The sequence below is a fragment of the Tenrec ecaudatus genome, chromosome 10 (assembly GCF_050624435.1).
Source record: "Tenrec ecaudatus isolate mTenEca1 chromosome 10, mTenEca1.hap1, whole genome shotgun sequence".
NCBI classification, from domain to species: domain Eukaryota; kingdom Metazoa; phylum Chordata; class Mammalia; order Afrosoricida; family Tenrecidae; genus Tenrec; species Tenrec ecaudatus.
This window is the reverse complement of record NC_134539.1, coordinates 117,956,682-117,984,427: the sequence shown is the minus strand read 5'-3', so window position 1 is coordinate 117,984,427 and position 27,746 is coordinate 117,956,682. Positions and strand designations below refer to the sequence as shown.

The 27,746-nt window shown below is 58.9% G+C and overlaps 1 protein-coding gene across 1 annotated transcript; it reads right to left on the bottom strand.

The window, feature by feature from the left end:
• Positions 1-640: 640 nt before the first annotated feature.
• On the bottom strand, positions 641-26,543 carry TMEM132E (transmembrane protein 132E). Its single transcript, XM_075559621.1, has 10 exons — positions 26,478-26,543; positions 25,904-25,985; positions 11,529-12,465; positions 10,610-10,756; positions 10,181-10,373; positions 9,432-9,575; positions 7,353-7,558; positions 3,701-3,989; positions 2,471-2,662; positions 641-1,696 (listed from the first exon to the last, which is right to left on the bottom strand). The coding sequence occupies exons 1-10, from the start codon at positions 26,541-26,543 to the stop codon at positions 641-643; spliced, it is 3,312 nt and encodes a 1,103-aa protein (XP_075415736.1).
• Between the last annotated feature and the right edge of the window lie 1,203 nt (positions 26,544-27,746).

The window sequence follows — 27,746 nt, the reverse complement described above, 5'->3', positions numbered from 1 at the left end:
CCTGCCCTTGAAGCAGCCGAGTCCTTAGCACGCAGGAAGGTGTCCAGCTGGTCCTCAGAGCCCTCTGCAGTCAGCTGCCAGGGGCATGGAAGGGAGTGGGCCCGGGAAGCCAGCAGATGCTACAACTTGCCCCCCACCCATCTCCCCACATCCTTTGTCCACAGTAAGATCCTTGGCAGGGCAGGCAGCCACCGCCTCCCCGCCCTGCAGGACAGAAATCCCTGAATATTGGTTTCAAAAGTCTTTGTGCAGCCTGTGATACAAGACCCCCAGCTCCCCCAGCAAGGGGGAAGACTGGGGACCTGGGAGGCAGGGGCGGGGGCACAGTGTAGGTCCACCTCGTCCCAAGCTTGGGTCTCCAGGCCTCTGCATGGGGCAGGAGGGCTGCCTAGGACAGGGGGAGGTTTGGAAAGGGTGGCACAGTGCAGGGCTTCCTGCAAACCCTGGAGGGAGACGCCTCCACCTGCAGGGCGGGGGAGGGCTATGGGGGTGAGGTGGAAGGACCAAAGCCTAGACGTCCCCCCCACCCCAGTATAAAATAAAACCAAATGCAGCCGGCCGTCGCCGCAGGTCCAGGCTGGCTTCCTTTTGAGCAGCCCTCGCGTGGACGGGGTCCCCAGTCACCCCGGCAGCAGCGCGTCTACGCGATCTCTTTGATTCTGCGCATGTAATTGTGCAAGTCCGGGGGCGGGGCTGGCCGCGCCGTGCTGGCCACGTCGGGGCAGCCCCAGCGCGGGTCCTCGTCGTCCTCGTCGTCGTCTTCGCCGGCGGGCACCGAGTCATAGGCCAGCTCCTCCGAGGGCAGCGTGGTGAAGGTGGTAAACTTGACCCGCTTGCGCTTGGACGTGGGCGAGCTGGCGGGGTCCTCGGCCTGGTCCCGGGCCGAGCCGCCCGAGGAGCCGTCGCCGCGCCCGTGCACCTGGCTCTGCACGCTGGTCTGCGAGCTGCCGCTGCTGTGGTGGTCACCGTGGCAGCAGGCGGGCACCGTCTCCAGCGGGTTGCCGGGCGGCGGCGAGAGCTCGCCCTGCACCCGTAGCGGCTGCCCGTTGCCCAGAAACACCCAGTGGTGTGAGTGGTCCATGCTGGTCTGGCCCTCGGGTGGGATGCGCTTGTGCCGGTAGCGCAGCACGAAGACGATGCAGTTGATGAGAAAGACGAGGATGGCAAGGCAGAAGACGCCCAGCAGCGCGTACATGCCGATCTCCAGGTCTGTCAGCCCCCGGGGCATCTGCAGGAAGCCGGTGGGCAGCGGCAGGAAGTCCTCCGTGGGCGGGATCGCCGGGCTGGCCGTAGCCCTGCCCGGGCCCTCTACCGGGGGTCCCCCGGTACCGCGCCGCCCGGCTCCCCGGGCCTCGTCCTCGCCCCCGCCAGGCCCTGGCTGGCTGGGGCCCGCGTAGTCGTAGGTGGGGTCCTCCTCGTCCCTCCCAAAGTGTACCCGCAGCCCCACCGGCGTGGTGGCCAGCACGCTTTTGCGTTTGGTTTTCTGGCAGCTCTCCGCAATGGTGAGTTCGGCGCGGAGGAGTTCGCCGGCACCCTCGGCCTGGGCCACCACCAGCGGGAAGGCGCGGTCCTGGGTCACCGTGGCCACGTGCTCGTCCAGGCTGCTCACCAGCAGCTCGTAGTCCCGGTGGCTGTAGAGGGAGAGCGGGGCCGTGGTGCCATCGCTGTAGGAGAGCCAGAGGCTCAGGAGGGCTTCCTGGGGAAGGAAGCAGGGCAGCAGTCAGAGCTGATCCTGGTCCTTCCCTGTGGGATCCCAGCCCCCCACCCCCACTCCTCCCACCCTCTGACCCCCCCTCCCCCGTCCTGGGCCATGGCCAAATGTGGCAAGTGCTCAGGAAATGCCCTTTGGTGGGCAGAGCCCCTGGGAGCCTTCTACTGCCCCCAGCCCCTCCTGCCCACATCCCTCTCCCTCTTAAGAGAAGCAGGTGAGGCTTGCTTCGGGAGGAGCCTCTTCTGCAGAGCAGCGGTACATCTCCATGCAATCAGCGCTTCCCCCAGCTCCGGTGCCGCTGAGACCCTGCTGAGAGTTGCTGTCCCTGAGATGAGAAGGCAGGGGTCCGAGGGACGTGATTGGGCTTGGCCACAGAGCAAGGCAGGGGCAGAGACTGCTTGGCTTGTGACCCCATCTCAGTCTCCAGCGCTGTAGCCAGGGTCCTGGTTTGTCTGTGGGGTCTGCAGTTGGGGCTCCTAATTCTGGTGGGTGGGGTCAGAGGTGGCACCCTCTCAGATTTGGGGAGGGAGCCCTCCTCATTAGGAACACCTGAGGGTGGCCAAGAGCAGCAAGCCAGCCAGCCTGAGCAGATGGTGTGGGCAGGGGGCAGGGCAGGGCAGGGGTCCAGGCATAGGGAGGAGATGGACTGCCTGTTACCTAAGGCCCTAATTTGGGGGGAAGGAGGTGGTCACAGCAAAGAGCCCCGCGGTGTGCTGCTATACCTCAGACTCCGGGCTGACAGGCTGAGAAGCCGGTTACCTGCTTAAGGAAGCTGAGGGTCTGCTGGGCAGCCGTGGTAGCCAGGATAGTGTGGCTGCTCCCTGGACTGGGCCGCAGGGAGAGGGCCAGGCTGGCCACCACCTGGGCCTGCAGCTGTGTGATGCTGACCTTCTCCTCTGTCACGGTCAGCAGTGTCTCCCCGAGCACAGCTTCTGTCAGTGGGGACACCACCTGAGGCAGCGTGGGACAGGGTCAGAGTGAGCCAGGAGAGGCAGCACCTTCCAGACGCCCACTCAGAATCTCAGAACTGCTGGAGGGGACCCAGAGGAGTGGGGGCACACTGGGAGGCAAGGCTCTTGGACTTGCTTTCAGTCTGCAACCAGGAACTGGGGTCCAGAGGCTGAACAGGGGCCAGGGGCCCACAGGAGCCAGGGTGGGCCAGTGGGCAGATCTTGAGGCAAACACCAGCCCCCTGCGAGGGTAGATACCAATTGCCATTTAGCCTCAATGTCAGGGAGACAAAAGGGAGTAGTGGGGACTGTGGCAGGGGGGAGAATGTGGTCAGTGTTGGACCAGAACTCACTGCCACTGAGTCAATGCTGACTCATAGCAACCTTATGGGAGTAAGCCCTGTTTTTTCCTTCCATGGAGCGGCTGACAGCTTCAAACTACTGACCTCGTGGATCACAAACAAGTGTATGACCACCATACCACCTGGGTTCTTCTGTCAAGGTCATGCAAATGCTGGCTGGCTGCAGCCGATCATTGCCCGGTGGACTGCAAGCCTGGTGGTGCCAGGTTGCTTGTTTGTTTAACCAGAAACACCCATGTTTCATGTTGGCTCCGTTCTTTCACAAACACAGTGTCCCTGCTGGCAGAGCCCAGCCAGGGGTCACGGCTTTACCCCGATTCCCAGTGGTCAGTTCTATCGTCCCAGGATGCCTCTTCCTGGTGCATATGTTTTTGAGGTCCCTCTCACCTTCTCGCCCCCCTCTGCTGTCCACACCTGCTGTTGGGGAGGGTTCTGTGTGAGTCACCCCCACTGAGCTCTTCCAGGCTTTGGGGGGGGCTCCTTGGCAGCAATGAGCACAAAGAGCCTGCCTGACCTTGGAGGGGGAGGGGTTGGTGGGAGGAAAGTGTGTTTTGTGCAGCATGGGGGTGCTTCCAGAGGCTGGCTAGGTGGGGCCCCTCATAGGAACACCTGTGTTCTCTGCCCACAGGTAAACAAGACCCTGGCCACTGCCCTTGGTGCCGGGCAGAGCCTCTTACCTTGAAGGGGGTGGTGCCTGGCTCCAGGCCCGCCAGCGTGCTGCTGTCCACCATGTGTGCCACTCGGGGGTCACCCACCCGCATGAACTCACTGACCAGGTCAGTGACCTCCACCAGCCAGTCGGGGCCTAGCATGGTGACCACCTGGTCTGTGCCCTCTGATGATGCCGTGTGAAACTGGGTGAAGACCTGCAGGGTGGCGTGCTGGTACTGCAGGGTGCAGCCCCGGCTTGCGCTTTGCCGCCGCTCTTCTTCCTCCTCCTCCTCATCCTCGCTCTCTCGGGCTGACCTGGGCGGGGAGGCGGGGGTCAGGGCTGGCCAGGCTGAAGGCAAGGCTTCTGACCCTGGCTCAGACTGGCCTGACTGTTCCCTGCACCCTGGCCCTGCTGGCTCCTCCCCAGCTCCCCCTAACCAGAAGCTCTGCAAACAACAAGCCTCTTCCAGGAGTCCCATTCTGGGCCCTCCCTGGTCCATCTCCTGCCTCTGCTGCATGTCCCCCAAGCCCGGCCATCGTTGGTGTCTATACTGTCAGATACAGCACGCCATACTGTCCTAAGGTCTACACTGGAGGGGAGGCAGGCCTTGCTAGTTGAGTGCCATGAAGCTTCGTGGAGTCCGGCGCTATGGGTGTGCAGAGAGCGGAGCATAAAGGCAATGGCTTGGATCTTTATCTATGGTGGTTTCCAAGCAGAGGGTTGAAGATGCTGATGGAGGTTTCTCCTTGCTGCTTACGGTAAAATTAAAAAGGAAAGCGAGAAGTTGAAAGGAGAACTCGCGAGCAAAAAGGGACCAGGACTTGGCACGGGAGGTTCTGCACCTATCAGATGGATCGGGAGACTCTCAGTCAGGAGGGTGCTCTAAGGAGAAAGGCAGGCGGTGGCTAGCCAGCCTCCGTTCATGCTTCAGGAGGAGAACAAATCAGACCCTCCAGTCACACAGAGGACCCCTCCCTGGGTCCACTCACTTGATTCTCGCAGCCTTCCTATGTTTGCAGCGGGTGCTTTGTGCCTGTTTTATGGATGAGAAAAATGAAGCGCAGAGAGGCTATGCAAGTAGCCCCGGGGATACAGCTGGTACGCAGCAGTCAGGATGAGAATCCAGGTTCCCTAGCTTCAGAGTGCCCGACCTGGCCATTACTCAAAGCAGCACGCGAGCAACAGGATGGGAAAGTGCCTTTACACAGAGGCTGGTTTTCCGGGCAATCCCAATGGTTTGAAAGGCCCTGGTCTGCCCTACCCTGCTGCTGCAATCTCTGCTGAAGGGATCAGAGCCCAAGGCTCCCTTGACTGTCTGCTTCTCTTGCCTCCTCCCTTTCCTGTCCTCTCTTCTGGGCGGTGCCTCTCTCCCACTGTGCCACTCTCTGCCCCACAGCCGGCCTGGGCCCTGGACTTGACCGAGGAGATCCCAGCAAGAAAACCTGAGTGTGAATTGCTGTGCGCCTGGAGTTAAGCATTCATGGAGGAGCCTAGGCCGGGGCACACATGTGTGAGTCTGTGTTGGCATGTATGTCCTGTAGGTCTGATGACTCTTTCTCTTGTCTCCCCAGTCAGCTTTTTTCAACTAACCCTTTTAAGATTCAAGGAGTCCTTGGGTGATGCACATGTGCACACACTCAGCTGATAACCCAAAGGTTGGAGGTTCTGGTCCACCCTGAGGTGCCTCAGAAGAAAGGACTGTCACTCTTTCCATTGGGAAGGAAAGAGGCCCAGGATAAGCAAAGCATCGCTGAAGAATTAAGAACCTACTGGGAGGCTGCTCCCTCCCCAACCTCAAAACTGAGCCCACAGCTGCAGCAGGCCAGGCAGCCTGGTCCTGGTACCACCCAACCAGCACAGACCGATGCAACAGACTAGAGAACGCAGAAAGAAGTCCAGCCGCTCACAAGCACCTGGTTTTTAACCAAAGCCCAGAACGTGTTAAATGGGGAAGAGATAGTGTCTTCCACAAATATTGGTTGCAAAATGAGTTTTCCATTTGTAGAAGAATGAAACAGGACTCGCACTCCACATAAATGAACTTAAGATGGATTAGAGACCGGAATGTAAGCCCTGGAACTCTAAAGAACATCAATAAAAAGCAAGGGCAAACTTTACTCATTCACTGACTGCCAACAGGTCGATGGCAGCTTACAGTGGCCCTATAGGACAGGGGAGAACCGCCCCTGTGGGGTTCTGAGACGGTAATTGTTTATGGGAGTAGAAAGCCCGGTCTTTCTCCTGGGGCAAACTTGGGAGCCTTAATATAGGGCATAAACACACTATCAAGCATAGCGAAGAACACACAGAGTAGAGAGCAGAAGACTAGGACATCCGAAAAGAAGACACATACTTGCAGCAACGGAATTCACCAAATAGTCAACCGAGAACCCAACAGGCCGGGAAAATAGTGTCAGCAGCGGTACACCGGACAAGGGACGAATCTTTACAACCCGTCAAAAACTAGACCACCTCAACCAGAAGACCAATCAGCCAATCAAAAGCCGAGCAGAAGACACAGACAGACAGTCCACCCAAGACCCCCACGTGGCCAACAGACAGAGGGAGACGTGCTCGCCACCACCAGCCATCGAGAGATGCAGGTTAAACTGAGATGTCATCTCACCCCAGCATTGATAGCAAAATTAGAACCCACCCCAGCAAAGGGCCCATGCTGTCCTGGGAGGGCGTGGTGAAGCCTGGGAAACGGTACAGCACTGGGACAGAAATCCCACACCAGCCAGCCATCCCTCTACTTGGTAGAGCTCCCCGGGAGATAAGAGCCATAGCACATGCAGGCTCATGTTTGTCATGGCACACGATGAACACATGACACGATAGTCACAACAGAACAGACGATGGACGGACCTGAATGCCCACTTTGGGACAGACACACGACGGGAGACTCCGCGGCACTGATGGATATGATGGCGGCTCTGGGAAACGCCTCAACGTGGACAGAACCGGAGGACATGAAGCCGGGTGAAATTAGCCAACCACGAAAGGAAAACCACTGCCCGAGACCACGGTGATTACAAAACAGACAAACAAGAAAAGACTTTCACACCGAACGATAGAAACTTTGAGGATGACCAGGGATGGGAGTAGAAGAAAGGAGAGGGACTGGCTAGAGGGTGGACAGAGGAAGATAATGTCCAGCAAAAGGGAAGTGGGAAGTGATGGCAACAGGACCAGCCACTGGGACATTGGTAGGCTGTGGAGGACAAAAATGATTATCTGATCTCACCTAAGTCACAATAGAAAAGTTTTACGAACCAGCCGTTGAAAATTCTCTAGGGGCCACGGTTCTGCTGTAACACACATGGGGGCGCCCCGAGTTGCTGACTTCATGGCACCTGGTTTTAAGAGAGAGCTCAAGAGTTGCCTCTTCCAGGAAGTCTGCCTTGATTTCTCCAGGAGGACAGAGAGGTCTTCCCCTTTGAGCCTCTCGATATCCTGAGTGCTCCTTGAGTCCCAGCATGCTCCAGGGCATATTTGGACCAAGAGCACGGCTGGATCAGATACTAGATGCACCCTCTTCCATGTCCCAGACACCCACCAGGACCCAGCACATAGTAGCTGCTCAGTGTTTTTACTGTCAGCTTGACTTGCTTGGCTGTGTCTAGCTAGGGTCCTGTGCACCACAGGCTGTGTCGCCCAGTGTGGAGGGGCTGTACCTCCGGTCAGGAAGGACAGGTACCCTCCAGCCCTTCACTTGGCTGAGGCGGGCGTCGGAGAGCTCGATGTGCAGGGGCAGCTTGGGAACCCAGACCGTCATCTCCAGGGGCGCCCGGAGGATGTCATAGCGGAATGTGACCCTGGCGTTCATGGACCCTCGAGATTCCTTCCCGCTCACAAACACATAGTCGCAGCTGCTGGACACCTGGAGGGGGGGGGGAGAAGGTCCGTGAGTTTTCCCATGTGCAGGGCAGGGCCTTTCCGTGTCCAAAGCAGAGGGAGAAGATCCTTCCTTCCTCAGGTGTCCCCCACTCTACTCTGCCTCCAAAGACAAGCTCTCAGTGGCCACCGTCCACCGGCCCAGACACTCTCCTCTGGCACAGGGGAGTAGCGTTCCCTGAGTGGGCTCACTGGACAGGGAAGGGGTGAGGCGGAGGGAGTGGGGAGGAGCAGCTGCTTCATGACTCTTGTGAGGTGACAGGCTGGAGAGGAGACACTGGGGCTGGGTAAACATCAGTTGTCCTCAGGGACAATGATGGCCGCCACCCCTGGCATGCCCACCGGAACCACGTGGATACCAACCTGCCTCCCTACAGGTACCCTGGATGGACATATACCTTCCAGCACATCTTGGCGGACATCTGTGCCCACTCACAGGTGGCTCTGCCAGTACTTGAGAGCAAATGGAGATGGGTGTGCCTATCAGGTGCCCCCCCACCACACACACCTCGAACACTGGAATGATTGTGTGCCTGCACGTGAGGCTCCAGGGGGAGGGGTGGGATCTGGGAGGCTCACTCATTCATGTTGCTGGGCCCCTAGCCTGCCCCACATCCGCTAGGCTCCCCGAAGCATCTAAGAGGGGTGGGTGGAGGGAAACAGGGACAACAGCCTTGCCAGAAGTGCTCATTTCCTGCTTCGGAAGGCAGAGAATTCCATCTGAAGGCTGGCTCATTCCATCCAGAATGCTGGCAGCCGCCATAAAGCATTAGAGCGCATCTCCCTGCGGATGGGGGCATATTCCACCTCCACTGCCCCTGAATTCCCATTGGTGTCAGAGCCATTGTGACTCTGCTCTGGCCTCCTGTGAGGCTGGGACAGGGAGTCCTGGCAGCAGAGGGAGGGGTGCTGTAGACCCCTGGGCCAGGCCCCATGCAGGGAGATGCCCTTGGAACCGAGCTGGGATCCTGTTCTGCAGGAGGGGAAAGGGGGGGTATTGAGCCCCCTCTGGCCCCCTTGGAGGGCTCTGTTCCTGGACCAGGGAGGGGTGAGGTGACCTTGTGCTCTGCCAGCCTGGATGGAAAGGGAGCCCCGTGAGCAGGCTGAATTATTGACAGCGACAGGAGACAGGGACCCTGCTCTGATCATTTGGTATCGGAAGACTGGCACAGCTAACAGCTTATCCATGCTGTGGGTACCAGGGTGGGACAGCCTCAGGTTTCCCACTGACCCAGCTCACCTCTGATCTTTGACCAAAGCCCAGGAAGGGGGAACTCTGGAGGCGCTCCTAGGGAGGCTGACCGAGGAGGCCCACGGGGGGGTGGGGGTACAGACTGCAAGGCGTGCCCCTCTTTACACACCTCCACTCCTGGCCTGGACCACCCACTTCCTCCCTAAGCTTGATCTCCTTCACGGAGTCAGTCGCCCCTTGCTAGCCATAGGTTGGTGGTTCCCTGAGGCCCCTCGGAAGAGAGGTCTGGGAGTCACCTCTGAAAGATGAGCCCCTGAGAATCCAGGGAGCACAGCTCCACTCCAACATAGAAGGGGTTGCCATGAGTCAGACTGGACTCCACAGCAGCTGGTCGAGAGAATCTGTTCACACTGCTGTCTCCCCTCGGTTCTGCCCAGCAGCCTCTTCCCTCTTCCTATAGGAAGCCCTCCAGGATGGGCGGGAACGGTGCTCATGGCTCCCCCTCACCCCACTCAGCTTGGACAGGGACACCCACAGCTACTTTTCTCCCATTTGCCCCTCCCAAGGGCACCTCCCTGGAATGTGACTTCCCCTCTGGGCTCAGGTTCCACTCGCCCTGGTGGTGAGGGTCTTTCTTCCCCAAGGGCACTGCCTCCGGGAAGCCCACCTTGATGATGTCCTCGTTGTCAGACTCGCATTCCACCAGGGCAGAGACGTCTAGGACGAGGCCGGTCACCTCGATGGCGATGACCTTGACAGGGATGGCCACTGTGCGCCCGGTCAGGATGGCTGTGTTGATGATCTCTGTGTCCTGCAGGAAGGAGGGCTTGGGCTGGGGCGGGGCCAGCTGCTCACGTCTGTGTGCTAGCCAAGGGTCCCCGCTCTGGGCGGCCCCTCCCAAGGTGGACAACCTCACTTTGTGCCTCTTTGGTCTCCCGCTCCTGCTCAGACGGGCTGCTCACCTGGACTTCCCTTCCCAGGTTCTCACGGCACCTCCCCCAAATCCGCCACGCTCTTTAGGACTCTCAAAGGAGCACCCACATGTTTGCAGGGCCATGAGCTGGTTCCATGGTCACATTGTCATTCATAGTATCCCTGGCCTGGCCCCAGACAGCAGCACCAGCCTCCCCCCAACCGCCCTCAAGTGCTGCCCCCCCTGCTCTTTTAAACAGCAGCTCACCACATGACCCCCCCTGGCTGGGCACACTCCTCCTCCTTGTCTCTGTGCAAAGCCCTTCTTCCAAGACCCAACTGCACAGCCACAGCCCCTGAGTGGCCCCCAGAGCGACTGTCCCACGCCCAGCAGCTCACAGGCTGCCAGCTGCCAGGACAGACCGGCCCTGGGCCCCTGCTCCTGTGCACATGGGAGTCACATTCACACACGTGCGCGCCCCTGGCCCGGGCCCTGCTGCTCACCATGGCCAGGGGCAGGATGGCTTGCACGTCCCTCTGGATGACCGTCAACTCGGTGACCGCCCGCTCCAGGTCAGTCAGGGCACCCTGGCCGCGGTAGTCAATGTGCCACATGATCCTGCGCTTGACCGACTGGCTAGTGAAGTTCTCCATCTCAAAGTCCAGCTGCAGGATCTCCAGGGGGACCTGGCCCTCCCTGCAGGTGTGGGGAAAGAGGGACAACCAGGATGAAGGCCTGGGAGCCACCAGCGGGGCCTTCACCCTACCCCAGGCAGCTGGGATAGCTGGGTTTCTCCAGTCCGCCTGAAGTGCCCTTCTGAAGGACATCCCCCCACCCCTCACCGGGGCCTGGACTAGAGTGCCCATAAAGCAAGCCCCAGCCTCCTCCTTCAAGGACAGCCACCCTTCCCAGAGAGACCAGCCCTGGCTCACCTAGGGGGCAGGGGGGTACCCTGGGCCCAAGCCACATCCACCGTGGCTGTGGAGTGCTTGGCCCCGGTCAGCAGCTCGGAGGTCACGTGCCACTGGCCACTCCGTGACTTGGTGCCTAGAAGGGTCACGCCCTTCTTTGCCTTCACCCTGGGGACAAAGGGGTAGGGAGAAGGGATAGAGCATTGAGCTAGGGCTTGCCTGGCCCCACCCCTAGGCTGGGCAGAGGGGGAAGCAGGTAGACCTTGTGTCCCTACATCCCAGACTCCATGTTTGAGTGGAGCTCTGCCCCTCAGGGGAGACAGCCAGCGCCTCTACCACATCCCCGATGAGCCTGACTAGCTTCTGCTTGTACAGCTCAGGGGCAGAGAGCTCATTGTGTGTGAACTATCCTCCCCTCCCCCCAGCCGTCCCATTCCCAGAAAGCCCCTCATGAGCCAACACCTCTTTCCTGTGTTATAACTGAGCTATAACAGCCAAAGGAGCCCTGGCAACCTAGGGGTTACGAGTTGTCTGCTAACTGCAAGGTCCGAAGTTTGAAACTACCGGCCGCTCTGAGGGAGAAAGACGAGGCGTTCTACTACAATAGGGTTATGGTCTTGGAAACCCACAGGGGCAGTTCTCCCCTGCCCTATCGGGTCACTATGGGTTGGCATAGGCTGCATGGCCATGAGCTTGGGTGCTTTTGGTCTGCTGGGGCCCAGGAGCAGCCACACACTCAGCCCCGTGCCCATTGAAAGGGGTGTTTGACCCCTCGAAGGGATCACGACCCACAAGTTGAGAACCACTGCCTTAGACAGGGCTGCTACACCCTGAGGTTCGCGTCAGCAAGGTGTCCCCCTGCACTGGCTCGAGGGCTAAATGGAAAGGCTAGGCTGAAGACTGGCCCGATCTTGGTGCCCATGTGGCCATTCCTCCCTACCTGAGTGTGAAATGCTCCACGCTGGGGCTGGAGGCCGCGGAGGAGTTGGGGGCTAGGTAGAGGAAGATACTAAGCACCTCCCCCGGCTTGAGGGGTCGGTCCGGCAGGCGGATCACCAGGTTGCTGTCCAGCCGGTGCTCCTGCAGGACCCTCCGGGGCGGTGGCCGGTACAGGCTGATGCTCCCGATTCTCAGCAGGGGGTGCTGGGTGGGGCTCTCCGCCCGCGCACCCGCCCCAAGCCCAGCTCCCCGCCGCGTGCCCCCGCAGCCCCCCGAGGCGTCTGGGGCGTGGAGCGTGTAATAGAGCTCCGCTTGCTGGCTCTCCCCGGCCCCCTCGGGCTCCAGTCCATCCGGGGACTTGCGGCGTGCGGTGGGGGGCCCCGGCGGGGCGGGGGGCCCAAACCAGGCCAGGGGCAGCTCGGCCCGCACCAGGCAGGTGGCCAGCCCCCCGCTGAGGCGGCAGGAGCTCTTGACTTCCCGGGCGTCCCGGAAGGCGTGCAGACGGACGCAGGGCAGCCGCTCGGTGACTCCGAAGTCATCCCAGTCGCGGCCAGCCACGTAGAAGAGGACCTGGGCCACGGGCTGCGAGGCGGGCACGCGGGCGCGCACGATGAAGGCGCGGACCTTCCAGTTCACCGTCAGGCGCTCGGGGATGTCCAGCGTGCTGGACGGCTGAAGCAGCTCCCGCGCCACCACCTGGCTGGTGCTGAAGGGCCCCAGGGAGACATTGAGGACGGGCAGCTCCTTGGTCTGGAACACCACGAAGGGCTCCGAGCGCTGCAGCGAGCCGTTGGCGGCCGTGGGCGTCGGCGGCGGCGGGCGGGCCTCCCGCAGGAAGAAGGCCAGCCTCGTGTGTGACAGGCGGTAGCTGACCGGCAGGACCGGGCTGGCCTGCGGCGCCGGCGGGCTGGGGCTGGCCGGGTGGGATCGACTGGAGGCTGGGGACAGAGCAGAGGCCCAGGGTGGTCAGAAGAAACCCATGTGCAGACTCCCATAGCATCCATCCTCGTGCATCCGTCCCTGACACCCTCAAGGAGGACATGCCCCCTAGCCACGCTAGGCCAAGACCCTAGTTCCCCATTCCTGGTGGGTCCTGGCGCCTGGCCTGCCAGCCTGGTCACCCTCCCGGCAGCTGCCTTCTCTCTCCTGAAACTGGAGGCAGGCTGACCACCCAGGTCAGCCGTGTGAGGCATCTCTGAGGGCCCTCGTCCACAGAATGATGTAACCTACCACTGTCGGCAGCCCCAGACATCTATTCTAAAATGTCCATTCTTCATTCTCCAGGGGATTGTCGTGATGCGCTGGGGGAAGGGGCCACGGGCTGGTTGGAACTTGGGATTCCTATGTTCCTGCCCCAGCTGCCTCTGGATGGTGCAGGGTTCCAGGGACCTGCAGCGTGGTGGCTGCCTCTCCCCACCCACCCTCCTGCTTAGGCTGTTCGCTCCTCTTAGCTGCTGGAGTGGCCAAATCTAGTGACTCTATCCGTGGACTCTTCAGCAGGCCCCTGCCCAGATCTGCCCTCAGGCCGTTGCTATGGCCCTGGGGGCACCTCCTCTGCCCTTCCTGGCAGTCGGTCTGTCTGTCTTTCAGACACACACATCTCAGAACCGGTTGACCGCTGTCAAGGAATGGGAAGGTGAGGTGGGATTGACAGCTGAGATCCAGTTCCAGATCTGACTCCCCTGGTCACGCTCACTCACTGTAAACCCAGGCCAATGCGAAGGCCGGCCTCACAGGACGTTTTCTTGCTGTTTTAATGAGGAAACACTTGATAAATCAGCAAGTATCAGTAGACCAAGCCCACACTCACCCTGTGCCTGAGCATACCATCTGGGGCCACTACAACAGGGTTCTGAACCTCCCTGGGACTGCTCTGCTCCAGCCCCAGGTCCAGCTTCAGCTTCCCTCCCCCAGACCCTTCTGCTTCACACCAATTCTCGCCCCCCACCCCGACCCCTCTGTCCCAGTCCCAGCTGCCAGCTTCCATCAGCCACCAACTATTTTGTAAGCCACACAGGGAGCACCAGACAGGCAGAGGGTTGGGTGGAAGGGTCCTCTCTTTGCCCAGCCCCAGCTCCCAGTTTCAGGACCCCTCCCTGGGATCTCTCTCCCAGCTCCGAGTTGCCCATCCCGGACCCCTCTGCCCCAGCTTTCAGCAGCCACCCCCTGTTCTGTCAGCATCAGCAGGGAGCAGGCAGAGAGGGAGAGGGTTGGGTGGGTGGGTGGGGTGGGTGGGCTGAGGTCTCTGCCCCAGACTCACGCTAGCTGCTTCCCATTAGAGCAGCAGTTCTCAACCTGTGGGTTGCGACCAACTTTGGGGGGTATCTCCTGATTCATAACAGTAGCAAAATTACAGTTTTAAAGTAGCAATGAAGATAATTTCATGGTTGGGGGGGTCACCACAACATGAAGAACTGTATGAAAGGGTCAAGGCAATAGGAAGGTTGAGAACCACTGCATTAGAGGGCCTTGGTAACCACGGTAAAGCTGAGTTGGTGACATCAGCCCTATCTACCCCACAAGGATGCTAAGAGACCCAAGGTAGGACATACCCTGGATACTGCAGGGTGGGAGTGTGGATGCCTAGATCTGTGAGTCCTGGAGGTGGGGCTGGGAGGGGCTACCACACTGTCTCTCTGGGGAGGAGGTGGTCAATGACCTGTAAAGGCTCACTGTCCAGAACCAGGAAGGACATGGATTGGGGGTGGGGGGGTGGCTGTGGAAGGTCAGAACCACTGACCCTTCCCTTGTTTATCTATCCGCAGGGCCCCCAGAGGCACCTAGCTCTTCTCACCCCCTCTCACCATCCTCACGGTGACCATCTGGACGCCTTGGAGGCAAAGTGGGCAGAGGCCACCAGATGGGCCCCGGGCTCAGCAGCATTCAGGGAGGGTCACAGAAACACACACCCTCTGCCTGAGGCGAGAGCCACCCTGGCCAAGCCAAGGTGCTGGGTCACTCCAACCATCGCTGCTGCTCCTTGATTATGTCCAGCAGCTCTTCCTCTGGCCACAGGCCCTTTGCCTTCACCGTCCTCTCTGCCTGGAACTCTAATCACTTGGCGCCCAGGTGGTTCTGTCTCCATCCCTTCCTCCCTCCAGCCTTGGCTCAGACACACCCACCAAGATCATCCCACTGAGAAGGGAAGCTGTCCCGGGTCCCTCTGCATCTCCCTCCTAGTTTGTGAGTACTGCTCGTTGGTGACGACCCTGTGAGGGCTTGCTGCTCCTGCCCGTGAGAACCGGAGGACGCACTCTAGGCAAGTGGTGTCACTGCTCTCTGCCACCAGCACATAGTAGGCCAGCAGGAAGCTTTTGTTGAATGACTGAAATGATCTGAATGTGCTGTCCAACCCTGATGGGATGGGTGTGGCTGGGTAAGGAGCTCCCTGTCAAGTAGGGGAGACTGGAAAGCCACTAAGCCAGTGGGCAGCCAGGCACTGGGCTCAGCATGTCTGATCTCTCGGCAGCAGATGAGAAAACAGAGTTTCTGAAAGGAGCAACCACTTCTCTTAAGAAATCAGCTAACATCCAGAAAGGGTAGGGGTGGGGAGAGGCAGAAAGACGGCGACATCGGGACACAACGCTGTGGATGTTGGTGTCGGTGTGATAGACAGCCCCTCCCCCCGCCCCCATCCCAGGACGCTCTGCCTGCTGGGGGACCTGAGAAAATGGCATGTCTCTGCCCTCCCACTCAACTGGTTCTGGGGGCTCAAGCGAGTTGTATGACCTCTCTGGGCCTCAGTTTCCCCAGGGTGTGGGGGAGCTCCTGGAAGCCATCTGTGTGGCTAGAGAGAGAGGAGGGGAGACTAGTGATATCAGCAAATGGGTCAACTTTTCGGAGACCCTCGGTATGAAAGAGTGTGTGTGCACGTTACATGTGTGTGCGTTTGTGCTAACATGCACTCTGGCCTGTATAGCTCCAGATGGCACGGAGTACTGGAGTTGGGTGGACACTGGAAAACAGGGCAGGCCGGGTTGAAGGTGGGGAGCGTGGCTGTGGAGGTGAGGTGGGGTGGGAAAGAGAGCCAGAACCTGCCCCTGTTACTCATGCCCTCCGGAATCACCCAGGAGTGTCACACACACACACACACACACACACACACACACACACACACACACACACTCAGTCGCACTCCCTCTCACACACAGGCTATACATACACCATATTGCTCATACCTGTTCTAGGGCACTTGCTTCGGAACCCTGGCCCTACCCTGCTGTCTCAACCTCTCCACCCTGTCCCCAGACTCCGGGCTCTCGGCCCTACCCTCTGTCACCAGCACTGTCTCCCTGTTTGTGGCTGAGCCCTGTGGGACCTCCTGCAGCCGCACAGCCTCACAGGTTCCCAAATGGATGCAGCCCCAGGACCCTCTCCCTCTTTTCTGGAAGGCATTTCCCCAGACCCTTCCTGGCCCAGATGAGGACTGGCTCCTTCAGTCCCTCCAGGAGCCATGGGCTGCCAACGGGGAGGTCCCAGTTGGCACCCACCCACTGCTCCGTCCTCCATAAAGATGCCCAGCCTTGGAGCCCCACAGGGTGGTCCTCTGTTCCTCGGGTCCACAGGGCTCGGAATGACTCAGTGGCACCAGTGTTCACCTGCTTCCTCCGCAAGAGCAAGATGGGCGGGGCTTGTGCGGCTTCCGGTCAGGGGAACAGTGAGGGAGCCTGCCCACCCCTCCCAGGCTGTGCCTAGCAGGGCATCTTCCTGACCGACCTGGGCTCTAACTATCCCCAAACCCAGGCACACAGCCAAGGTGGGGGTGCTAAGGACACAGCATGCTTCACCTCCCGCCCCCAAGGGCCCAGCCTTCCAGGGCCCAGAGGAACACAGTAAAGCAGCTTCATGGGGTCCTGGGGACACCATTAGATGTGCCGAGAAGACTTGCATGTGGGGTGTAGGTTGGTGGGACCCCCTATCCTTCTAGACTGACCCTTGTCCTCTCTGTTCCGCCCTGCCTTCCTGGCCCTGCCCACTCAGGAGCCCGGCCTCGAGGTGAGTTTAGAACGCAAACGTATCAATTGCCTGCCTGACTGGTCACTTCCCTGAATGCTGTCCTTGAGCCCGTGAGTCCCTGCACGGACTGCACGGGCAGTCGCCTGGCCACCGTCTGCTCCAGGGTGACAGCTATGCAGACGGCTTTGCCTTTTCACTCTGACCAAGATGGGCAGACCCGGGCTGACCTGGCTCGGCCTGCCCTGTGCCAGGAGACACACAGTGTGTGCTTGAGCTCATGCCTACCCTCTGGGTATATGGGAGCACTGAGGGGCCCCTGGCTGCCCCCAGATGACCCTCCTGCCCTCTCTGCAGGGACAGAGACCAGCCTCTCTCCCCTCATTTAATACTTGAATGAATCCGCTTGGAACCGGGCTAGGGCACAGGCCCCTCTGGCCATCTCTCTGCTTCTAATCAAGATCAGATGCTTCGGAGTCTACCTCTAATTGTCCCCAAATTAAAACTAATCACTTGCAAATCAGGAAAAAAATGTCATTAGGTTTGGTGATTTTGAGGGTTGAAGGGCACAGTGGGGTGTGACAGCAGGGGCCCAGGCAGGACGGGCTGTCTGTCTGTCTGTCTCTCTCTCTCTCTGTGTGTGTCCAGGGTAAGGACCTGGTACTCTGTTTACCCAGCATTTCTGGTGTTTTGTGTGTGTGTGTGTGCGTGTGTGTGTGTGTGTGTGTGTGTGTGTGTCCAGGGTAGGGACCTGGTACTCTGTTTACCCAGAATTTCTGGTGTTGTGTGTGTGTATGCGTGTGTGTGTGTGTGTGTGTCCAGGGTAGAGACCTGGCACTCTGTTTACCCAGCATTTCTGGCATTGTCCTATCACAGAAGAGTTGGGGGATGTGAACAGGGCCTTGACCCACAAGGTACAAGGTCAGAGTTACCAACGGCTGGTGTCCACACACACAAGCGGTTAGAGCACCTTGTGGTTTTGTCAGCTCCAACTGATGGAGCTCCATGCTGGCCTGTCCCCCACCATCCTCAGGGCCATTGGTCTACAGGAGTCCAGTGCTGCCTCTGGCCCAGGGGACTCATCTTCCAGCACGGTCTCAGATAGTACTCGTGTGCTACTGTGAGCCGCCTGGCTTTCCAGGGCCTGATATTCCAAAGTAATCCTCAGGCCTTTCTTCCAAGTCTGTTTCCGTCTGGCAGCCCTGCTGGAGCCTGTCCTTTACAGGTGGTCCTGCTGGCAGTTGAAATACCAGTGAAATAGCTGGCAGCAGCACAGCTATCAGAGAGGTGGGGGCTGGGGCAGGCCCGTAAACCAGAGCCTAGCCTATTGCCCCACAGGGTTTCCTAGGCTGCAGTCTTTGAAGACACCAGAGGTGGCACGTCTTTCTTCCGTGGATTGGCTGGTGGGTTCCATCCAGCAACCTTTAGGATTGTAGCCAAATGCTTAACCAGTGCACACATCTGAAAACTCAGACACGTACAGCCGTCAAGTCGAATCCGACTCACAGCGGCCCTGTAAAACAGAGTAGAACGGCCCTGCCGAGTGGGTTTGAACTGCCGACCTTGTGGTCAGCAGCCCAGTGAGTGACCTGCTATGCTACCAGAACACATGGTGAGAAACGTGTCTTTCTCAAATCAACAAACAGGTGGGAGAATGACAGATACTGAGCGCCACAACTGATGCAGGAGGGGAGGGTCCCAATGGGAGTGGTGTGTGCTGAGTGTGGGGAGGTGAGGAGGGCCTGGCTCTGGGGCAGAGCTCCTGGTCCAGGAGCTGTGCTGGAGGCAGACAGGCAGGGGCACTGAAAAGGGCCTGGAGCTGGGGGAAGGGCTCCTGGGTTCCAGCCCTCTCTTCCCAGCTCACAAGTGCATCTGTGCTCAGGCAAGCAGGGCACTTTGGGGAGCACCCGCCAACACTACCCAGCAGCCCCTGTGGGAAAAACCCAGGTCTTGGGAGAGAGTGTTAAACCTTGCCCAGAGTTAGCAAGGGTCTCAAGACGTGGGGTGCTCCACACACTTGGCGGGTAGCGCCACAGGTCTCAAGATGTGGGGCGTTCCACACACTCGGTGGGCGGGCGCACACTGCTAGCCAGCTTTCTGGAAAGCAGGTTCAAACTGTTTTCAAGCCCTGAAAGCTATTCATGCTCCTCGGCCCTGCAACCTCGCCTTCGGGAACCCATCCTGACGCGTAAGGGGGAATCTGTTCCAAGATGGACCGCGAAAGGGGCTCAGTGCAACGCTCTGCTTATTGGGGGAGGATTAGAAGCCACCTAAATGTCCAAGGGAAGGGGACAGGAGACACACGTAGCCACCCAAAATCAAGCCTCTTTTTTAAACAAATGAACTTGGCTGGGAAAATGCTCACAAAAGCAGCCGGGTGTTGAACTGGCTCTGGGCCCGATACCCATTTTCTGTTTAGCACTGTAGACACGGGGGAGGGAGGGGATGATCACCATGCCAATGATGGTATCAGGGGGCAGGGGGGAATTACGAGGGAACTGTTATTTTTTACTTTATACTTTTATGTATTTTCCATCCATTTGCGATGAACACGCATTGCTTGTAAAATTAGAAAGGAAACAATAAATGTCATGAAAAAATGAAGGAAAGGGTTTGAAGCTGCTCCAAGAATAATAATTATTATTATAAAAAGAAATGGATACAAGAAAGAGGCAGGAATAAGGATCTTGTGTGGCTCTGCAGGGCAGCGAGTTTATTTGCTTTTCTTGTGGTAGCTTTCATGTCACCCATAAGCCCACATTCGAACCTGGCATGTGGCCTTGGGCACATTGTTCCTGGACCTCTCGGAGTCTTGACTCTCAGTGTTAGCAAGAGTCTTAAGATGTGGGGCATTCCACAGACCCCACTTCCCAGAGATGACATGACTCACTAGGGCACTGCTTCCTGGCACAGAGTAGGGGTTCGGTCATGCGCTTTCCTTCCCTCCTGGTTGTTTTTCTCCTGAGAGGAGGGGGTGTGCTTCCTTGACTTTCTCCAGCCTCGGGTGTGCTGTCTGATTCACAGCGGCGCCTCCGCCAACATCGGTTTAGTTCAGGGTTTTCGAACGGGCTCTTCCTAATTTGTTCAGACATGGCCGATGAAGTAGAACCGGAACTGACCAGAGTTTGTAAAGTGTGGGTGAACTGGGATGTTGGCTTGAATCCAAACCCCTCTAGAAACGTCATCTCCCTCCTAGTAAACAAGGACAGTCAGGGTGTGTGTTGCATAGCAACCGAATCTCTTGCCCGGTAGAGTAGGAAACAACGGAGCCCTGCTCCAATATGGTGGCCGTGCTGGATGCTTGTCACTGGTTCTCCACGGTCCTGGCAATCACTCAGTCTCCTTTGTCAATCTCCCTAAAGGATTCCTTATGCCTCTTTGGGGTCTCTCATTCCACGGCTTGTACCCTATAATCCCCCTTCCCCTATAGCCCCTGTGGGTCTATAGGGCTGGACTAAGGTCCAGTACATAGGACATAACTAACACCTAGCATGTGGCCATGTTCACAGTGGGCACAAGAGCCACCGCCCCCTGAGAGCTCCCATTCTCTGGCATGCCACTTGGAAAGGCAGCCTCCCATAGCGCCATCCACCCATGCCCAAGCTGGGCTGGAACCCAGCAATGGACTAAATCAGCTGGAGAGGGGCACCTCCCCCTGCTCCCAGGAGATGGGCCCAGCCATTTCCTGCCATCTGCTTAGGAATGCGCCATCTCGAAGCCATAGGATTCAGGGTCCCTCCCTGGAAGTGGTAGGTCAGCCAGGTTCCTGGCCTGACTGACCCTGCCCCTTACGGACTGACTCTGTGACTTGGGGGAAGTTTCTTAGCCTCGCTCCCCCTCAACATACCCAACAGCACTCCCCCCACAGGCTGCCTTGAGGATTTCAGAGGAGTGGCGAGGACGGAGGGAAAGTGCTTCGACTCTGCTAGCCACGGAGCTGTGTCAGCCGCCACCGAGCTGCCTGGACCCATGGGAACCCTATGCTCACTGGATCGGACCACTGTGAGCCACTGGTTTCTCACGGGCTAATTTTCCAAGCTAGATGTCCAAGTCTTTCTTCCTCATCTATAAGCTTTGCTCGGCATTGTGGCCCTCAGTCCTCTGCTGACATAGGAGGGGTGGCTGTGTAGGCAATGCCATGGCCGGGAACTGAACCTTCTGCACGCAGCCCTCAAAAACCAAGGGGGAGTCTGCCACCGAATCACGTGGCACCGAGTCAACCCTCATTACAAGCGGGCTATTGTTTTAGGGGCTTTTGTCTGAGCACACAGCCCTCTGAGCCAGAGCCAAGACGGCCCACAGATCCCATGGCTGACAGCCCCTCCCTCCCTATGAGCCCCAGCCCTCACCCTCTGGGGTTCTGATTGGCTGCTGTCTCGCCTGCTGCTAAGAGCTGAGCCCTGCTGCTCTATCTGTCCTAGCACACAGGGCTTTGCACAGGGGCTGTGCTCCATTAAGGACTGTGGAATGAACCCACCGACGAGAAAATGACCGGGGAGGTGGTGGGAAGTTGTGATTGTGTACGAGCATGAACACACACACACACACACACACACACACACACACGCTGGTCCTCCTGCCCCTACCAGTACATCCCACCTGACCACCTCTGTTGTTCTCTCTGCCTGAAACCCTGCGCTCCACCAGGCCAGGGGCTGCCTACTCCTGGGAACAAGGGGGCAGATCAGAGAGACCCCGGCAGAGCGATGGAGGAGAGCGGGGGTAAAGATGGGCTCTGTGAAAGATGGACCCTGGCTCTGCCCTCAGAGCCCCGAGGCACCAGGGCGGGTGGATACAGGACCCAAGGAGCTGCTGCAGGACTGTCCCTGAAGAGGAGACTGGCCATCTAGAGCTCGCCCCAGGGAAGTGAGTGCCCAGCCACAGTGGGTCGAGTCCTCCCCAAGACCTGCCTCTTGTCACCCAGCTAGTCCCCGGTCAGTCCCTTCCTGCGAGGCCCAGGGCATTAGCACCAGAGGAAGGCCCATAGGGAAGACAAGGTTTCCTGGGCTCACACCCTTTGCCCCCAGCCTCCAAGGGCCCTGGCTGTGGAGCCTCCGGCCCTGGCAAGAGAGAGAGGGGTTGCCTGGCTTAGGGCCCAGCCCTGGAGGATGTACAGCTCGAGATAGAGCCGCTGGCAGGAGGTGGGTGTCCCCAGGGGCCAGAGTTCTAGGGGGCAGTCCTGCCTCTTCCCAGTGCCCTGGGGGCGCCACAGTGGTCCTGGCAGCCTGCACTTAATTGCAGCGAGGGCTGTCTGTGTGAGACCTCAGGCCCTGACCAGAGGCTCAAACAAGGAGGCCTGGTGCTTCAGCCCAGAAACAGCCCGTCCCCACCCCTGCCCATGATGACTGCAGGGTGACTCCTTGGCCCCAGACCTCTGCCTGTCCAGCTGGGATGGGCTCTGGCATGAGGTTTCCTGTAGGTAGGCCGAGGACTGGGCCGGGGGCTCAGGGGTGGAGGAACAGGGGTCGGAAAGCCCACATGTCACCGGGTCTAGGATCTGGCAGGGGGTGAGGGGGCAGGGACAAAAGGACCCCGTGTATTATTGGAATTGCTCCCCCTTGCCCAACTCAGGTCATGGGAGGTGGAGGGTTCCCACCTGCTCCCCAAATACATGACTCTGCTGGGGCCAGATTTGGGGATTTCAGGGTGACCCCTAGCTATTCTGGGGAATGAGACAGTGAAGTCACACTGGCTTGTTCAAGGCAGGGGACTCTGGAGACAGTGGCCTTCCCGTGTCGCCTAGGCTTCAGCCAAATCAATGCCAGGGCCACAGGGAGGGCAGGGCAGAGGAACAGAGTGGGGGCTGGGTCTTCTCACAGGCCCCAAAGCCTAGCCAGTTCTGGGGTCCTAAGCCAAACCCAAGAACCCCTGTCATGGAGCGGATGTTGACACACGGTGACTGCATGCGTCCCACAATGTAATCTTTCCTGAGGCCAACTGCCAGGCCTTTCTTCTGTGGTGCTGTGGGTTTGAGCCACCAATCTCTAGCTGCATAGTGCAGCACCAGCACCTTGCACTGCCCAGGGGCCTGTCCACCTTGTCATCTCTGACTCCAGCTCGCGGTGGGAGGGAGTGAGGGATAGACCACAGACTGTGATGGGGTGAGGCCGAGGAAGTCTGCGGGAGAGATGGTGAAAAGGGGGGAGAAAGAGAGAGTGGGAGGGAAAAGCAGAAAAGAGGCAGGGGTGGGGCAGGAGGAAAACGGGAGGTATCTCACACACACACACACACACACACACACACACACACCTGGTGGGTGGTGGCTGATGGCTGGCAGCCCCTCTGGCCCTCGGGTGCAGGAGTCAGTCCCAGGGTCAGGTGGGGGCACGCCCTGGTGGTGGCGCAGGGGTGGCCGTGTGGGAGGGCCCCCACAGCCCCGTGCATGGCTGGCCTGGGAGCAGTGTGCCCCCAGGAGAAGCGGTGGCGGGGGAGTGGAGCGAGGGGCCGCTCTCTGAGTTACACTAAATGACTAATGTGCATTATCCTAATTATAGCGGAGCAAGCTGAGCCTTCCCACCGGCGCAGCCGCCTGCATCTCCTAATAAACAATTAGCCGCAAACAACGGAGAAGGAAAGTGTGTGCGAGCCAGCAGGCCCACGGTGGGTAGGGGTGGGCTTGGAGCTGAGCCTCGGGGAGGGGAGGGGAGGCTCTGGGGTGAGCTGGGAACCTCGGTCCCCTCCAGCCCACACAGCCCCTGGCAGGGTCCCTAGGTGTAGGAGTGGGGCTCCAGGTAATATTTAGAGGCAGCTGTCCTTGCTGGGGAAGTGTCAGCCCTGTTGATGCCAGCAGTGGAGGTCGGAGAGGCCAAGAGGCTGGCACAGGGAAACATAGCTGGGGTAGCCTGTTGTCCCCTGGCTCCGTTTCCTGGGGAGTGGGGGGTGAGGCTTACCCACCACGAAGCTTACCCATCATCCCCTGGTGTTCCTAAGCTAGAGCTGGGAGCAGGGTGATGGGGGAGGCAAGCCCCTCCTTCCCCCACATTGCATGCTCTCTGCAGGTTCTGGCAATGGTCTCGGGAAGCTTGCCTTCTCCACTGTGACAGGGGTTGAGAGAGGGAAAGGAGGGGCCCTGGAGGTACTGATGGTCAAGGGGGCGAGCCCACCAGGGACTTTGGGGGAGTCTAGACGCAGCCATCTGCTCCCCTAAAGTCCACAGGGCCAGCCCTGCTCTGTCCCAGAGGGCCACCACGGAATCAACCGATGGGGCACAGCAGCTGCAACTAAGCGAGGAAATACCCCAGAGGCCCCCCACCTACGCCCTTGATTGTTAACTGGGAGGCTAGTGGCTCAAACCCAGCCAGAGGCTCCAAGGGAGAAAGTCCTGGCACACTTCTTCAGTACAGATGATTGGCTACAGAACCCTCTGAGACCATCCTGCTCTGTCACATGGCTTCAGAAATCAGCTCCATGGCACCCAAGAAGTCCCCCGGTTAACATGCTCGGTTCCCTCCCCACCAACTCACACCCCTGGTAGTGGGAGTCCTTGGTCACACGGAAGAAAGGCCTGGCCACCCTACTTCAAAAAAATCCGCCATGGAAAACCCTGCACAGCACACAGCCACTCTGACACTCAGGGTTGCCTTGAGTGGGAGGGACCTGACTGGACAGCAACTGGTGGGAAAGGGGAGGCCGTGGGGCCAGATCCCAAGGTGGGAGGCAGAACAGGGTGCTGGCCCAGGGGCGAGGCCGCAGCTGGGGCACAGAGCCTCTGGTGTCCATCCCCAGGCAGGAGTGTGGGTGCGTACCCACTGGGAGGGCAGATGCTTGGGGTTGTGGGCATCCTGTCACCTGTAAGAGGTGAGAGGCCCTCCGTTTCTTGTTGGTGAATGAGTGGGGTGACTGACTTGTCCCATAAACTGCAAGTCCTACACTCCCGTGCCCTCCCTGCGGTGAACCGCTAGGGAACGCAGTCCCAGGCAAAGCCTGGGAGCAGAGCTAGCCACCTCCTCCTTCCCCACCCCTCCAGGTGGTCACAGAGCTGAGATAATTAGCGCTGAGCAGGAGTAGCCAGGAACCGGGGATTGTGGGGCCAGGACCATGTTTGTCATGGGTGGGTGGAGTCCTGGGAGGGCAGGGCCTGCCTGTGGGACAGGAAGGGGGTCTCAGGGGATGAGTCACAGACTTGGAGTCAAGACACTTCATCTTTGAGCCCCAATTTCCTCCTCGACAAAAGGGGTGTATCAAAATCCTCCCTGCCGTGGCTACAGAGTGCTTGCTAGTTCCCAGCCCACCCTCTCCCCCCACCCTGTCCTCCATGGAGCCTCCCTGCTGGGCACCACTCATGGTTTCTGTTGGCACCTTTACAGAGGAGAGCTGACTTTCCAGGGAGGAGGCCAGTGCTGGCTGAGATCGCCCAGCCACTTGAGCTCGGTGCGGCTCGGTCGGGTCCCTGGAAGATGCTTCCATTCCTGCTGCAGGCCCAGGTTCCCACAGTGCCTTGCCCTCCAAGGTCCGACCGAGCTCTGCCCTCTGGGCTGGGCACATGCTGTTCCCTCTGTCCACTATGCTGTTCCCGGCAGCCCACCTGATAGGTCGCTGATCCTGGGCTTCTCCCAGGTGCCAATTACTCTGTGACTCGCCCTCCTTGCGAGATGGGGTTGGGCACTGACTTCTGACCTGCTCGGTTCCAGCAGTCCGACCTTCCCTCTCCTCCTGGCAACTGGCAGGTGGCATGCTTTGCTCTGAGACCGAGGGCAGGGGGCAGGCCCCTTAGCATGTACAGCATTCAGGATGTATGACAGGCGCTCCGTGAGCACAGTCTACAAATAAATATTTATTCAGCCGTTCTCTCTGCACAAAACCCCGCTGGGCGCTGCCAGGGAGACCGAGCGCCAGAAGATCGTTTCTGCCCTTGAGGAATTTGCCGGCTAATGGGGAGAGCAAGTGGCTGGGGCCGTAAATAACTACCACGCCAACAGGTGGGAAGCACAGTGGTGCGGCCAGGCACACAGGGCTCCCTCCCTGGGTGTTCCCAGAAGAGCCGGGTGACTCCACAAGGAATGTTCCAGGAGGATGAGCCACTGGAGTGGACATGCAGCCCCCCTGATCTGGTCAGCGGGGGGCCAGGTGGGGGCTGGGGCCAGTGCAGGTGGAGCCAGTGGGTGGTTGGATGAGCTGGCATGTGACGGGGGAAAGTGAGAGACAGAACTGCGTAGGGTGGCTGGCACCAGGAAAGCAAAAGGTTTGAAGGTCTGGTCTGACTTTCTACTCCCGTTCGGAGTTAAGTCTCAGAAACCCACAGGGGCAACTCTGCCGTGTCGCGGGGGGCTGGTATCACTCAATGGCAGTGAGTCTGGTTTTGCAGAGAGACCCTCAGGAGTTCCCAAACCATATTCCTTGGACCACGGGGCTCTGTGGAAGGGGCCCAGATGGGGGGCGGGGCCCTGGGCAGCCTCTAGAATAGGTTTTCATACAGGCTTTCACCTGAGTGCGGAGTCTTGCCAGTGCCGGTGCCGGTGCCGGTGCCGTGGTTAAAGATCCGGGCTTTAAACCCATTGGCCACTGTCTGGGAGATAGGTGGAAACCACGGCGAGGCAGCCCTACCCCATCCTGTGGGGTCACGATGGACCTGAATGGACTCTCCGGCCGTGGGTTTCTTTCTCATGAAGAATAGCTCCAATGGGCTGTCTAAAGAACTCCACCTCAGGATCCGAGGAAGGCTTAGTCACAGCCTTCTATGTGCAGACAATGCAACCTGGCTTGCTCGCCTTGTGGGGACTTGACGCACTTGCTGATGGAAATCAGACGGCAGCCTTCCGTACGGACTGCAAGGCAACGTCCAGAAAACCACCACCCTCCCTGCTGGACCGACAGACAACGCCACGGCCACCAGAGGAAAGACTGAAATGGCCAGGGATTTCATTTTAGTTGGGTCCATAATCAATGCGCATGGAAGCAGCCGTCCAGCAACCAGGTCACATACGTCCCTGGCAGGATCAGTTGCAGGAGAACTCTTTAGAGAGGAAGAAGGTCACTTGGAGGCCAAGGTGAGCCTCACCCAAGCCACGGTGTTCTCCATTGCCTCATATGCATGGTGCAGCTTCAGCTCAGGTGCTTCGGACATGCTGTCAGGAGAGGCCTCGGCCCAGGAGGACATCGTGCTTGGGAAAGTAGAGAGGGGCAGTGAGAACGAGGAAGGCCCCAGACAAGATGGGTTGACACCGGGCTGCCTTGATGGGCTCACCTGGAAGAATAACTGTGTGGATGGTGAAGGACAAGGCAGTATTCCGGTCCATGGTACATAGGTCGGAACCAACTCAGCACCTAACAACGACATGTGACACGCATGCCCGGGAAAGTTGGACACTGCTTAAGGAAGACCGCAGAAAGAACTGAGGCACTTGAATTATGGGGCCGGTGAAGAGGCTGAACATAACCATGCACCGCCCGCTGGGGGGGGGTGCGGGGGGGGCGTGTGTGTGTGTGAATGAGCCTGCAAACAGAAGCACACAGTCTTCTATTTACGAGCGTGACCTACCGGCCTGGCGAGCCCACTGAAGATGCCCCAGACTTCTCCAATAAACGAGGCCATAAACATACTTTGTAGCTTCAGCTATCTTGCCATAGATTTTCATAACTTTCACCCATAAAGGAACCGGATGACCATAAAAGCCCGCAGAGACTTGGGGTATGCTCTGGGATTCAAGAGCGGAGGTGTCTCTTTGAGGGTAAGGTGCGCCTGTCAGTGGATAAGGCAGGGTGCAGAAGGATGGATGTGCTCCAGTCATGGTGTTGGTGAAGAGCACTGAGCACCCCAGAGCTGCCGGAAGAACAGACGCATCTGTCTTGGAGGAAGCACAGATGGAAGGCTCCTTAGAACAGGACGGCGAAAGTGCACCTCCTGTCCTTAGGACACATGAGGGGAGAGCGGGCCCTCGTGTACTGAGGACACTGAGGACATCATGCTAGTCAAGTGGGGGGTCGGTGAAAGAGGGCAAGGCCCTGGACACGATGGACCGGGACAGCAGCTGCTACAATGGACTCCCATGTAGCTATTGGGAGGACGGCGCAGGAACGGCTCATGTTCTGTCCTGCTGAACCTAGGTCCGCTATGGTCAGAACCGACTTGACAGCACCGACAGACAACAGGCCTCTACAAGCCTGCCCACCCAATCGTGCATCACAGGGAGCCACGAGGGCTTCTGGAGCAGGGGCGTTGACACCATGAAGGAGTACCACCCCTCCCCTCTCTCCCGCACGTGATCCCAAATGTACACATCAGGGCCCCGCGGCTTAGCCACGCACTGCATCACCACGCTCACGGGGA